This window comes from Gavia stellata, chromosome 15, assembly GCF_030936135.1.
Source record: "Gavia stellata isolate bGavSte3 chromosome 15, bGavSte3.hap2, whole genome shotgun sequence".
NCBI lineage: Eukaryota > Metazoa > Chordata > Aves > Gaviiformes > Gaviidae > Gavia > Gavia stellata.
Genome location: NC_082608.1, coordinates 2708107 through 2722029, shown reverse-complemented (window position 1 = coordinate 2722029; position 13923 = coordinate 2708107). Strand labels below are relative to the sequence as shown.

The window sequence follows — 13923 nt, the reverse complement described above, 5'->3', positions numbered from 1 at the left end:
CCCTCCGCGCGCCTCCTCGCCGGAACCGCCCGCCACGCTTCCGGCGTCACCATAGAGAGGAGCCGCTCTGCCCCCGCCAGCCCCTCCGCGCGGCGCGGCCGCCCTCCCACTGGCGTTTTGGCGCCGCGCTCCGCCCTTCCCCATCCCTCAGTGGCCAGAGGGACGCGGCCCCGCCCCCCGCGTGTTCCGATTGGCCCGGCGGGCGGCGCGGGGCCCGCCGGGAGCTGTAGTCGGAGAGGGGGGGCTGGCGGAGGGGAGCGCCATGGGCGCTAAGCGGCGCGGGGCCGCGGCGCCGCCGGGGAAGAAGCGCGGGAAGCGGGAGGCGCGCGCCGAGCTCTGCGCTGCCCTCAGGGACGCGGCGCTGCGGGAGCGGGCGGCGGCGGCCTGGGGCTGCGGGGAGCCGCTCCGCCACGGTACGGCCCGGCCCGGCCCCCTTTCCCTCGGCGGCGGCGGGCCCCCTCCTCCCCTCACCGGCGGCGTTTCCCTTGCAGAGGCGGCGGCGGTGGAACCGGTCCCGTTCCGGCACGGCGTCATCCCCGGCTTCTTGGCGGGCCCGGCCTTCGCGGAGGCGCTGCGCGACGAGCTGCTGGGCCTCGGCTTCCGTCGGCGGCGCAACGACCTCCTCTCGCTGCGGCAGGTGGGCCCCGGGCCGGGCCGGGCCGCGCTGGGCCGGGCCGCGCCGCCCTAACCCCCCTCCCTTCTTCTCTTCCATGGGCCGCCGCAGTCGGAGGAGCTGGGGGGAAGGCCGGAGCCCCACGTCGCCGCGCTGAGGTAAAGCGCCGGCTCGGGGCTTCGCCAGCTCCGGGGGCGCCCGCCCGGGGAGGGGAAGAGCCCGGCCCGGCTGCCCTGGGAGGGCGAGGGCAGCGGGGTGGGCCAGGCGGTGCTCGGCCGCCTTCTGCCACGGTGGGCAGGCCAGAAACCGGCCTGCTTAACCGTTTTCCTCTGAGCAGTGCAATCCCATTCAGGCCTCGTGTATCTGTCACTTCTGAAATGCCGACCTGTTCCTCTTACAGCTGACTTCACGGTTATTGTCAGCAATGTAAATGCTGTGCTGTTTTCCTGGCCAGCTCCTGTGTGGTTCTACAGGAATACACTGTCACCGGCACCTTTAACTGTTTAAATAACTGGAAGGGAGATAATAAATTAGTTTAGGCTATAGTGATATGTTTTATAACGCTGGAGGACGCTTACCGTGTACTTGTCTTCTCAGGCATGCCCTGTGTGAAGAATTCCGAGCATGGCTTTCTGCTGTGACCCAGATTGAGCTGGAGCCAACTATTGACATCTCCTGTGCTAAATATGAATATACTGGTCAGTCTATAAGCGATCCTTTCCCTAAAGCTTCTGTGGGTGGGTAGGAAACGATATGTCTACAGAATACCTAATTACATAACCTACCACAGCCCCTTTCTAGTTCCAGAGGGTCCTAGAAGCTATCAGCAGCAAATCAGGGTCCCAGAAGGTTAAGTACAAGTTATGGAACAACTGTGGCTGTAGTTCCGTTGCTGATGGCTTTAACTGGGCCCAGTGCTGTTGCAAGCCCCCACCTTTTCAGAGATGTTCAGCCCGTGTTTGCATGCCTCCTTCCCTGCAAAAGGGTGACATGTTCAGCCTCCAAATGCCACAGTTGAGTTTGTGACATCTGATGCTAAAAAGTCCCCTTGGTGAGTCAAGGTTACGACTGCGCCTACCCTTTTGCTCATGAAAAGTCACTGTCAGAAGGAGAAAATTTTTACTGCTCTCAACTCTACTTCTAAAAAGTCTTTTGCACAACCAGTTGTCAGTCCAACTTTTCTGTTCCCAGGGGCCCTCTACACCAGCAACAAACCTACTCAAAGGGCGGCGCTGTATTTAAAAGAGCTTGAATCATTATTTAACTCAGGACTTTCTGTCCACTGTGCCCAGTGGCAGCCAGGGAGTGGTGGATGACGAGTTATAACTGCCTGTACCTTCAGAGTGGGCTAATCCGCCAATTGTAGTGCAATCCCACAGAAGTTAATCTTGCAAATCTTGGGCTGGTGATGCTGACGAGTGAAAATGCCGTTCTTGGAAAGGGCATGTTTTTTCTTGTTGTATCCTTGCGGGGACAAAGCTGGGAAGCAGTCATTGGAATGAATCATGTGTGTACTGGAAAGGCGCTACTGCAGCAAAACGTGTGTAATTGCAGATGTCTTGCTGTGCCACGATGATGAGCTGGAAGGTCGGAGAATTGCTTTCATCCTGTACCTCGTGCCGCCCTGGGAGAAAAGCGACGGGGGAACGCTGGACCTGTATAGCACAGATGGTAAGAGCTGGGAGCTCAGTCTCAGGTGGCTGAAAATGGTGAAGCTTATGTGCCCCTTGCGGGAACTCTTTCCTCAAACAGTGCAGGGAAGATAGAGTTTCTCCTTTGTCCAGAGAAGGTGATGTATAGGTTAAGCTTGCACCTCAAAGATGGGCTGTGGCAGGCTTTGCAGACAACGCTAATGGGTGACAGCAGAGGAACAGGAGAAGGCAATGAAGAGGGCAATCCTTTTTTTCCTTTTTTTTATTTTTTTCAAGGTCCAAGGGTGGAGGCAGGAGGGAGGCGATGCCAGTAACTGTCCTTGGAACTCTAAAGTGGTGGAGATAACGCCCCTTTCCAGCCACAGAAGTCCACTGATTCCTCACCAAGCCCTTGCTCTGAGCTCCATCCCTTATACCCGGATGTCTCGCCAGTTGCAATGTCATGAAGTCAGAGAGAAATGGCAGCTTCTAGTGAGTTCCAGTTCAAATCTTAACCAGAGCGTGTTTTCTTCCTCCGCAGAACACTTTCAGCCACAGCAAATCATCAAGTCGTTAGTGCCTTCGTGGAACACCCTGGTTTTCTTTGAAGTGTCTCCGGTCTCTTTCCACCAGGCAAGGAGCTGTCTTGTTCATTTTTTGATTCTCATTGTTGTGGTTGTTTGCTCTCTGTGTTATTACAATCCTGATGGGGAGGGGAGAAGGGAAAGGGAGAAGTGGGGGTAGAGTGGAGACTTGTGCAAAGTGCTGTGTGTTAAAGGCAGGACTTCAGGGAGGATAAGAACCGACAAAGCCAACTTAAACAGTCTAGCTTCATCATCTTGGGGGAAGAAAAATTTCCTTTTCTGTTTTGTGTTGGTCTCCTAGCAAGCCACTGCTCTGGATTTGGCTGTGGTTATGAGAGATTTTTGTTTGTTTGCTTGTTTTAAACCAACTCACATTTTTCATGCGGATGCCGTGACTTTGCTCCAGAAGAGCTCCTCAGCACATCATCTTGCCGATAGGGCACTATGCAGACATGGCTTTACCCTCTCTGTAACACGGATGTAGTGCGGTACCCTGCAGTAGAAATGCTGGTATGGTTAAGTAGCACTTTGTGGTACTTACCAGGAAGATGCCTGGGAACAGGATGAGTAGTCTGTGGAACTGCGTGATACGAACACCTGGCTGAAATCTGAAACTCCGGTGTACTTGAGAATACCATGGACAGTAACAAACAGGGCCAAGGAGCAGAAGGTTGGAGAGGAAGAAGATCAGTGATGTAGGTTGGGCATGTCCTCACTTAGACTGCTTGGGGTTTTATTTTTGTGTCATTTATGTCCTACAATTAATTAACAGAAACATTGACTTGGTCACTGCCCTAATTGTTTTCAGGTAGTGATTTAATCTTGCCATAAAAATCCATGTTCCATTTAACCTTGTGGCTGCCTCCTGCTGACCTAAACTTAATCCCACACATTAGCCCTGTCCAAAGTCCTGTGCACTGTCTCTGATACTGTTAATACAGGCAATAAACTCAGCTTAAATAATAAATTTACTTTTAAAATAAGCATTAAGCTTAACTGGGAGTGCTGTGAATCAAAGCCTCCCAGATCTGGACCTCAGTGGTTGTGCCCAGAGTATTTGCTGAAGCACTGAATCATTTCTTTGACCCTTTCATCAGTAAAGCGTAGAGCCTACAAATTACTGTTAGAGGACTGTGTAAGGGTCAGACGGATACGAAGCCTTCACGGCACATGCCAGCCTTAAATGCCTCTCAGACATTGGGCAAAGAGCATTTAGTCAGTACTTCCTAATAGATCTTCAGGTTTTGGCCTTCACTGTGTACAGTTCTTCGGGAGACAGCAGATAAAGCTGTGGGTGTTTGCTGAGCAGAGCGGGTCCATGAGCTTCTAATGCCAGGCATTTTTCTGGTTTCCATTTCCCAAGTGATTTAGGACTTGGTAGCCATTCCAAATAACCTAGAACACCTCTAAGTCATGCAAGGAAAGGGCCACTACAGCTCTGTAACAATCAAAAGAGCCAAAACCTTTTCGGAATGGACTGTGTTTCTTCCTCCTTTTCCATCAGACTGTTCTAAAAAACAAAACAAAAAAACCCCAGTGCAAAGTCTTTATGTGCTATTCAAAAATTCACAAGTTTGTGGCTTGCAACCAGTCATAAGGAGCTGGCTCTCTCTTCACACCACTGTTACAGTGCAGCACCCTAGAATGTGAAATTGTCCCATTTAGCCCTATTTACCTCCGCACAAATTGATGAAATCAAGATTTAACGGTGGCCATCACTGTGTGGAAACTAAGGTTTCCACAGACCAGGTTAAATGCCAGGATAGAGGGGCTGCTCTTAGTCTGACAGACAGGTAGATAAAGAGCCAAAGGTGTCGGGCAAATGCCTTTCGCGATGGCTTGTATTACAGCACTTTTTAAAAAGTAAAAGACAAAAAGTAGACCAGTATAGTCTGCTGTGGCTCACAGGTGCTCAGTGTCTTCTGAGTTTCCAGAATAAGCTGTGACAGCTAATTTTTGCAGCCTGGGGTAGCTGGTTCTTCAACAGAATAAATGGTAGAAAAATAAAATACAATTACTTTTCATAACAGAATGACTCAAAGCTCTCAGAGAGAGGGAGTGGATTGTGCTGAGGGCTTGTAGTAAAAGCTTGGACTGGGATTCTGGAAACCTACAATGGGCTTGAGCATCAAAGTTTGCTTCAGCCCTCTCCGAGCCAAGAATAATCCAGCCCGGTCTAGCCCTTGTCTGACTTTTCTGTGTATGCCGTAGGCTCTCTGGAGTCAGGTCCATCTCCTGTGATGAGTCTATGTGATGCCTGTTACAGCTGGTCCTTAAATGTTTTGTACTCTAAACAGTAACATGCTGCTCAATGTTCTTCCAGGTGTCAGAAGTTCTGTCTGAGGAGAAGTGCCGCTTGTCAGTGAGCGGCTGGTTTCACGGCCCGTCTATAGACAGACCTGCACGCCACATGGAAGCTCCCTTGCCCAGGAACCCACACATCCCCTATGATGTGAGTAACGAGCCTACCTCTGCTTATCTGCATTTCTATTTCTTTCATGTCCTTGGAATACCTGTTCTGGGATGCACTGATGCTTGGGGATGCTTTAATCTTTAACTTAGCCCATTGTCTTTTTTGTTTCCTGTCCATAAATTTGTAGCTGGTACCTTTCTTGTGTATCTTTCTTGACTCTGTACATTTTGCATACCTATAATAGTGCAGAGAATGCAGCAAATACTTGTGGTGCAATGAAATGAAGGAAGGAAGGGAGTGTGTGTGGGGATGAATCCAGCCTTGTGGCCAGCTGGGTAAGGGGGAATTGGGGAATCCTTTTTACTTTTGCAAACTCAGCATTCAAATCTATTTTCCTTCCAGCATGAAATCTTGTATGAGTGGATCAATGTAGTCTATTTGGACATGGACTCCCAAGCTCAAATCCAGGAGGAATTTGAGGAACGATCAGAAATTCTCCTGAAAGATTTTCTTAAGGTGAGCCCAGTGTTCCAATTTGATGAGGTCTGCCAGAACAGGTCACAGGGCTGGCAGGTACCACATGTTATGCAGGCTGGGAAGGGACTTGCATGTACGGCTGTCCACTAAAACACCTTCTAGTTTCACTCCCTAAAGGGGAATGGACCAGGTGACCTCCCGAGGTCCCTTCCAACCTCAACCACTTTGTGATTCTGTGGATGGATCCCCTCTGCCTGCCTGTACACAGCTGCATAGGGACTCATCAAAAATCCAACACTTTGCTTCAACATTCTTGTTTCCTGCAAGGAGCAAAGCAGAAGGATGGAAACGCATGTCATCCTTCCTGCTTCCTAGCCTTGTGGTGACCAGACTGTCCTTCCCTGTCCCTCGAGCTCTCACAGCACTTGGGGAACTCGACCTGTGTGTGAAACAAATGACTCATAATGGTTTTGTCTTACTTGAAAGGCTTTGATTCTCAAGGCTAATTTACCTCTGGTTTACTGGGCATCCATATCTCAGTGAAACTGCCTTCCCACCCAGCAGACAATCAAGTAGCATTTGATACCTGTTGGTCACTGGCATTGAAAAGACATCATGCCCAGCCAGGCTATGCCCCTCAATCCAGCAGTCCTTAGGCACCTCCAACAAGTTAGAAAAAAAATTAAGAGTGCCTTATCTGAGAGTAGACAATGGCTGCTTCTGGCACACCAAGGGAGACCTGGGAGCTAAATGTTCACGTTTCTGCACTCTCTCTCTCTCCTAGAAAGAGAAATACCAACTACTGTGTGAAGCTTTGGAGAACAAAGACATCCAGTGGAGTAGCCGGGGGCCTGCCAATAAAAGGTGGGGAATGCCAGCGTCCTGCACCTATTGATGAGGCCAGGCAGGAACTGCCCTGAGGCTGCACTGGTTGATGCTGCCCCCGTGGATGTGGTCCTTGTTGGTTCTCCACTGCTGATACCTCTGCTGTCTTTCAGACTCTATGAGACAGCAGAGGAAGACAGCCTCCCTGACATCCTGAAGAAATTCTTGCAGTTCTTGCGCTCAGAGGCCTTGTTTTTACTGCTTTCCAATTTCACTGGCCTAAAGCTGCACTTCCTGGCTCCCTCTGATGAGGATGAAGATGGTGGGGAAGGAAGAGCAGCAGACGCCGCTGGGCACAGCAGTCCCAAGCCTGAGCAGGAAGAGACTGAACGACACGCTGATAGCAATCCCCATCAGCCAGACCAACCTGACAACATCCCTGAAGCACAAGATGGCGAGACGCAGAACGGTAAGTCGAGCAGGAGCAGTGTCAAAGGACTTGAGCAGAATCCCAATGTTGGTAGCAGAATTTCAGTTATTTTTATGGAACTAGGATTTCACCTTGTACTGCAGCCAGCACAAGGCACCAGCACAAACATGGGACTTGAAGCATGTCAGACTGGGTATCCGAAATAAGTGACCATTGCAAAAAGAATTTGGAATAAAATAATGACTAACTTGAAGATACCATTTTGAACAGACTTAAGTCTTAAAAAGGTGGGACTTCTGTAGGAGTTAAGGCATGGGTGGGGACAGGGGTGGTAATTAATTGCGCAATAATCTTTTGCTAATAGTTACACTCCTGCTTCACAGAAAGTAGATTCTTGTATAAGACCAAATCAAAAGCAAGAAAGGGAACAGATCAGAAGGAAAGAGAATTAGAAAACCAATACCTAAACCGAGGATTTCACCTTTCAGAAAATGCTGCCAGCCTAAACAACCACTTAGTTGTCAGCAATGAGATATCATTGCTATAAAAGATGAGATTAATTTTCGATTTGTGGGTTGGTGCTGTTTATTTAAAACGGTGCCTTTGAAGTTTAAGGGTAAAATTTTTGAAAATGCTCATCTTGCACTGAGTCAGGCAAGTTAGTGGACACTGGAATGAAAGGTAATAAAAAACCAAGTCCTACTGAAAATCCCACCAGAACACTTAGCCAGTACAAAGGCTTTGTTTTTCTGATTTCCACACCTAGTCATTGTGCCTTTTCTATCTATCTGCCATGTTCCCACTGTGGGATTTTAATTTCACATATGAGGAGGGCATAATTTGGGGCTGCATGGATTGAAAACTGAACTAGACCCATGAGAAAAGAAAGGCTTCCCCAAATCCTAACGTACCTCCTGGGATGGCAGGTGAAGAGGGAGTTCAGAGCAATAGCCTTCTTTACTGAAGCATCTGGTAGTTTCAGTACTTCAAGAACAGATAGGTTGCTGGCTCTTGAAGTTTGGAGCGCTACTGTAAATCATGGGGGCAAAAAAACCCCTAAAACAAAAGGAGGAACAGATTAAACCAAAGCACATTGCAGCTTGGTCCCTTTCAAAGAGCAAATCTTGGCCCGTCTCCTCCACACTGGTCAAAGGACATCACTTAGAGCCACCTCTAGGAAAAAAACATGAGATCTGTGGTTTTACTTTGTCTTTCCTTTACGCTTTCCCCAGGGCTGGCAAAGACAGCTCCACGGTGGCGTGGCAGTCCAGGGCCTTGCCCCCTGCATGCCTTGAGCTTCCCAGGCGTCAGCTATTGTACAACCTCATTGTTTTCCCTTGCCTTTTTTTCCCCCTTCTAGGCTCGGGTAACCCTGTGTGTGCGGGGGAGCTGAGGCGCTGGGCCCATGGGCACTATTCTCTAGTCCATGACACTCAAGCAACAGAATTTGCTCTTGACCTGCTCTTCTTCTGTGGCTGTGAGGGTAAGCGGACAAAATACAGAGATAATCAGACTCTCCTTACAAGGCTTGCTTAAAGGAAGGACTTCTGAGTCATCAGCAGTGCTACAACGGCCAGAATTTCCCTGCTTTTTCCTACATAGAAGGGCTCTGTAGACTTTATCCTAGTCCTCGCTTCTGCATAAGCCCTAATTTCAGTAGTCCTTACACAAAGATTGGGGAGCGTGGCCTTGGGATCAGCTTTGACCTTTCCTGCTGGAGCCAGGAGATGGCGCATGGACAGAGGGAAAGGCTGCATCTCCCAGACCTTGCCTCTCCCTGCACAGTGGCTCTGGGCATGGTGGAGGGTCAGGCGGCCAGAATACCTGCTGACAGTGTTCTGGTTTGCCCCTTTTCTCGTCAAAATTATCACTGCCTCCAATTCACAAAGCCTAGGGTTTTCAAAAGTTACTTTAGGCATGTCTAGGCATTTTAGGTTGATTGCTAGTTAGATAGTGGTGAAAACAAAAATCTAAACATAAGCATTTTGCACCAGCTGAGCCCAGAATGCATTGCTGAAACCACCTGGCACATGCTGGTAATTATACTGAAAGCCTTTTGCATATCTGCTAAGGCAGAACTGCTCCACATGCGAGGAGCAGAGAGCCAAGCAACCTTAAACGCCCTGTCTGTGGTAAAAGACAAATCCGGTACATTTGCTTCAAGTTGTTCCTGATTTTGAAAAAAAATAAAATAGACTGGCAGGAGGTGAAGTGGGGATTGTCCTTTATCCAGTAACTGGGGGGAGTGGGGCATCTCTGGAAAAGCCATATAGTGCCTGGACAGTGTTGAACTTTCCAAGAATCAATCTTTTCTGTTTTAAGACTGGGATCCAGAATATGGTGGCTTTACGTCCTACATTGCTAAAGGTGAAGATGAAGAGGTAAGGACCTCAGCTGCTAGCTGCAAATTTGATAAAATTGTTTAGGGTGGAGAGGCATAATTAACTTTGTCATAACGCTAACACGATCCTCAGGGTGCTCGGTATCGCACTGGAGCCTTCCTGCCTGAATCACAGCTCCTGGGCATAGCTCTGGCTGCAGCTTCGAGAGGCTGGCCTTCACTGTAGAGCTTGAGACTCGGGCCCTGACCGTGCCAGCACCACCTGCATCCACACGATGCTTTTCCAAGGAAAAGCTGTTTACTGGTATCATATTTGGTATAGTACTAGTGAGACTGCTGAAAAGTCATACTAGTATAAGTCCAGAATCCCTTCAAATGAACCTTGCTGTCTAATAAATGCTTCAGGTTGAGCAGTATTAAAATGAAAATAGTGACATCGTTCATTTTCTAACACCAGACCTTTCCTCGGACTAGCTTCTGAAACCATTTTGTTTCTTCCCAGGAATGGTCTCAAAGCCATTTTTGTGAAACTAATTCCCTCCTTTACTTTCATTCCTTCTAGCTGCTGACAGTAAATCCAGAGGACAACTGCTTGGCCTTAGTTTATAGAGACAAAGAAACAATGAAGTTTGTGAAATACATCAATCATCGTAGCGTGGCGCGCCTGAAAAAGCATCCGAACAGACCAGGATTTTGGGATTTTTCCTTTGTCTACTACGAGTGAGGGTGCAGAGTGTGACCGTCGTCACACAGAAAAGAGAAAAGAGTGGTGGGGGTGGGCGGGGGGCAAGCTTCTACCCAGGCGTTCAGACAAACGTTGCTGCCGCTAACTTCCTCAGCCTGTATACGAGCTGTACCCTGCTAAGTGGGGTCCAGGTGACTTTTTTATTAACTGTACAAATGGAAATTTGTTTGTAACACACGCTCTCGACTGCTTTTAATGCTATGTGGAGGGGGTCATTGTCACACAGCTCTGTTGGCTTTCCAGCTGTTCTCTCATGGAAATAGCGCAGTGGGATGCATCTCTAACCTGTCAGGGTGAAAATTACAATTGCAGATTGCCCCAAGCTGCTGACTGATTTTATTAAAAAAAAAAAAAAAAAGGAAATGGGTCAGTTAAGTGCTTCAGACACTGGTTGGGCAAGTTTTGTTACAAAATGCCCAAGACTTTTTCTGGGGCTTAACTGTGTTCACTGTTTGTAGAGGCAGAAATAAAGGAGCTGCCATGGGAAATATGAGGTTTTTCCAGCTGCACGACTCTCTGGAGTTGGGAAGGAAGACAGTGAGGCTATAAAGCTGCTGGCATTGAGAAGAACTTGGCACTGTAACAAGGAGCAGGACTTTTATTATGCTAAACGCTGCGCAGACGGACCCAGATGCAGCCCTTTTCCCAAAAAATTTACAAGCTAAAGAGACAAGAGAAAGAGACCTGCTCCTGGGTCCTTCTTTGCTTGCGTGGGTAGGTGGATGGCCTGTGCTTCAGCTGTGAAAGGGCTGTGGCTCCAGCCTCAGAGCAGGGGCGGTGGGCTGGCAGCAGGAACGTGGTACCTCACCTCTCCCTGGCTTGTCATCTGCAGGCAGTAGGAAGGTCAGGTTTGTCCTGGGGTCTGCTGGGCTCCAGTGGGGCATCTTGTCACTGGAGATCAGCTCAGATCTTTGCAGGTAGCAGATATCCAGCTCCTGGGGTAAACAGTAGAAGAAAGATGGTGGTCTTGGTGCCATACCTCCCCCCTGCACATGCTTTCAGCACTGCTCGCCCACGCGGCATTAACTGCCAGCAGGACTGTGCCAGACTGTCATCTCTGAGGTGTCCAGCCCCCCAAGAGGTGCTGTTGCACAGCCGTGCTGGTTGCTTCAGGAGGCAGCCAGACTGCAGAACACCCTGCTGGAGGCTCGGCCTGGGCCTGCACGGGCTTGCCTGAAAGGGATTTTTTTGCAACTAAGAGACACAGGTGTACTTTCAGCTCATCCAAACCAGACAGTGGAGCCAGCCCATGGGCTTGCAGCGAGCTGGGGAGAGTGTGGGCATGTTATTCCTCCTGCCTCTCCTGAGTCGGGAGAGGGTAGCAGAACAAGAGGACAACACGGCCATTTAGAGAGCGATAGCTGGAAGGTGGTTACGACAAGCTGCTCTTGTGAGATCTACGCCTTCTTGTTCATATTCTGACTCGTCTCCCTAAGCTGGCTTCTCCGTGCACGGCCAAGACTTTCTTTTAATCTTCCTTTGTTGCTGTTTTATGCTACTTACAAAAACAAGGGGATGAAGCTAGAAACAAATCCTGAAGTGAGGACAGGGCTCTCTGTGAATCATCAGTTTCTGGGTGTTCTGCTGCCTTTCTGGGCAGCAGCTCTTCCTTGGGGAGAAAGTAGTTCTTATTCTGAGCTGCTCCAATAGAAAAGAGACAAGTAAGGAGGTTTCAAAGAAAAAAGCAAAATTAGTTGGGTAGTTTCAAACAAAGGTGACAGATAGCACAGCTATTCACAGCATAGACAGCTAGGCAAAGTTGGGGGTAAATTAACTAATGAAATGAAGTTACTTACTCTACCGCATTGTGAGCCCACGAGTATGCTTGGTAGATCTTGGAACAGCCTCCCAGAAGACTGGGAAGAAGCTGGGTTCTGCAGCTTGCTGCTTTTTCATAATAAATAATACACTAGAGGGCATACCAGCCTCTACTTGAGCGAGCCCGTATCTGATCACACACGGACCCACCCTTCTGCCTCCGGTGACTGAGATGAAGTCATTTAAGAAGCCAAATTTGCAGTTAGCATTCAAAGATTTAAAAAATCTCCACGTCTCTGCTCTCCCACCCTTCCTGTTAGCTCCCGAAAGCCAAAGACAGCCTCACACATGGCTGGCGCTGCAGGTACAGGGGACAGACTCCGCTTGCCGAAATTTCAAATGACATGAGCTACTTGGGGAGAGGGGTCTTTATTTAGACTGCGCCGATAATGGGAGCCCTCTTTATAGCTGCTCTTGCTGGATACAAATCTGTATTTAGAATTAGGAGTAGCTGCTTGCAAAGTACTCTGATCGTTATGGAAAGGAATATGAAATACATACATACCCACAAAATGAGTAAGCAGGACGATATAGAAAAATAGGACCGAGAACAGTAAGCGAACAGAATTATAGACCGTGAGCAACAGAGAACAGAAACTTCATACCAGGCAAAATGGCCTCCCGCAGACGTTGATCACCTCGGCTGGACGAGGACGCACGTTTCCCACCAGCTGGCTGCACCCCCAAAGCCTGGCATTTGATGCAGGGGACCAGCAGCTTTCGGTTACTGAAGTGCTGAGTTAGAGAAATGCTTCACAACAATTTTTTTGAGATTTGGTGGTTATCAGTTTGCCAAGTAGCTGAAAACAGGAACAATTCAATATGGAGTGAGATAAAACAGTTTAGCTGTAGACCGGATTGAAGGAATGGTTTTGGCATTCATAAACACGCAGCAAAGAAGCTCTGACATCAGGTATTCAGTGAATTAGTATGTATTAAGATGAGCAGCAATCCATGGGACCTGGAGGAACAGGGGCTAAAATCAGATAAAGCTGTTGTCAAGCATCAGTTCCAATTGTTTTGGTTTTTAAACTCCAAACTGGAACTTGAATTAGGACATTGAAAATCACTGTTACACAGATCAGCGGGCACTGATCCAGCACAGTACTTCTGTGTGTTTTCCAGGCAGGGAAGGGGCTGTATGAGGAAGGCTCCAGCCCAAACCGAAGTTTCAGGCAGGCACTGAAGTGCCCGGCAGGGCAGGACAGCGGTCTAGACCTGATCCCCAGTGCACGTACCAAGGCGTGGTGCCATCTAAGCAGCCTTGCGCATGAGTTTTTAGCAACACGCAGCTCTACTAGTGTGGTTTCAGAGGTTAGTCTGTACTTGACCAGCGGTTTAACCTGCTGTGACCAGTTCCCCTCCTGTACCCGAGCACACGATCGCTAGGCGTTACTCCTGGGCTGAATCATACCAGTGGGGGCTGTTTGCCACTGATGTCCAGGTGCAGGTTCAGCTTATGTCATCTGGCTGCTGCGTGCCAGCCAGCCGAGGGCTGCTTTATTTCAACAGGCAACTGCAAACCTGGTATCGCTTCAGCTTACGGGACGTGGATTTTACATTTGGCAAAGATAAAAGTTGTTTTTACGGGAAAATAAATAACAAATTTGTTGTCAGAAAGTTAGCCAGGGGAAATCAGCCTTATCAGAGGTCTGGACTGTGACAGAAGGACTGACCTCGCTGCCAAGAGCAAAACAGAGCTGGGACTGGAAGTGCCTGGTGTGTAGCCCTGAAAAAATCAGGCTGATGGGAAAGCTGCTTTCTGTTCAGAGCCGCTCTCTTATCATTGAATGGACTACATAAAAGTAAGCAAGCATTAGAACTTTGAAGGTAAAGAACAAAAGAAGAGGTTGAAACAGTGGGAACAGGTACAGCGGGTGGCAGAAAGCCCAGCACTTATGCCAGGAGACTGTTCCATAATCAAGCCTGAAAGCTCACTTGCTTAGAACAGCATGGGTGGCTCACCACCCTTTTTACCAGGGAGCTGGATTTGACTAACAACCAGGTTCTTAAAAGGACTCCAACGAGCTCCTGCTGCAGATTTAA

The 13923-nt window shown here is 48.8% G+C and overlaps 1 protein-coding gene across 1 annotated transcript; it reads left to right on the top strand.

The window, feature by feature from the left end:
- The first annotated feature begins 262 nt into the window (after positions 1–262).
- Positions 263–10071, top strand: OGFOD1 (2-oxoglutarate and iron dependent oxygenase domain containing 1). Its single transcript, XM_059824765.1, has 13 exons — positions 263–413; positions 492–637; positions 725–771; positions 1211–1311; positions 2168–2284; positions 2786–2877; positions 5152–5280; positions 5644–5757; positions 6503–6582; positions 6717–7012; positions 8334–8456; positions 9296–9354; positions 9877–10071. Exons 1-13 carry the CDS (start codon positions 263–265, stop codon positions 10036–10038), a joined length of 1617 nt encoding a protein of 538 aa, XP_059680748.1. The 3' UTR covers positions 10039–10071.
- Positions 10072–13923: the final 3852 nt, after the last annotated feature.

Bases quoted from the DNA above. Each gene is read 5' to 3' on its own strand.
- OGFOD1 (XM_059824765.1), top strand. From the start codon at position 263: ATGGGCGCTAAGCGGCGCGGGGCCGCGGCGCCGCCGGGGAAGAAGCGC. The intron at 772-1,210 runs GTAAAGCGCCGG...TTGTCTTCTCAG, and splicing joins CCCCACGTCGCCGCGCTGAG to GCATGCCCTGTGTGAAGAAT. The intron at 2,878-5,151 runs GCAAGGAGCTGT...ATGTTCTTCCAG, and splicing joins CTCCGGTCTCTTTCCACCAG to GTGTCAGAAGTTCTGTCTGA.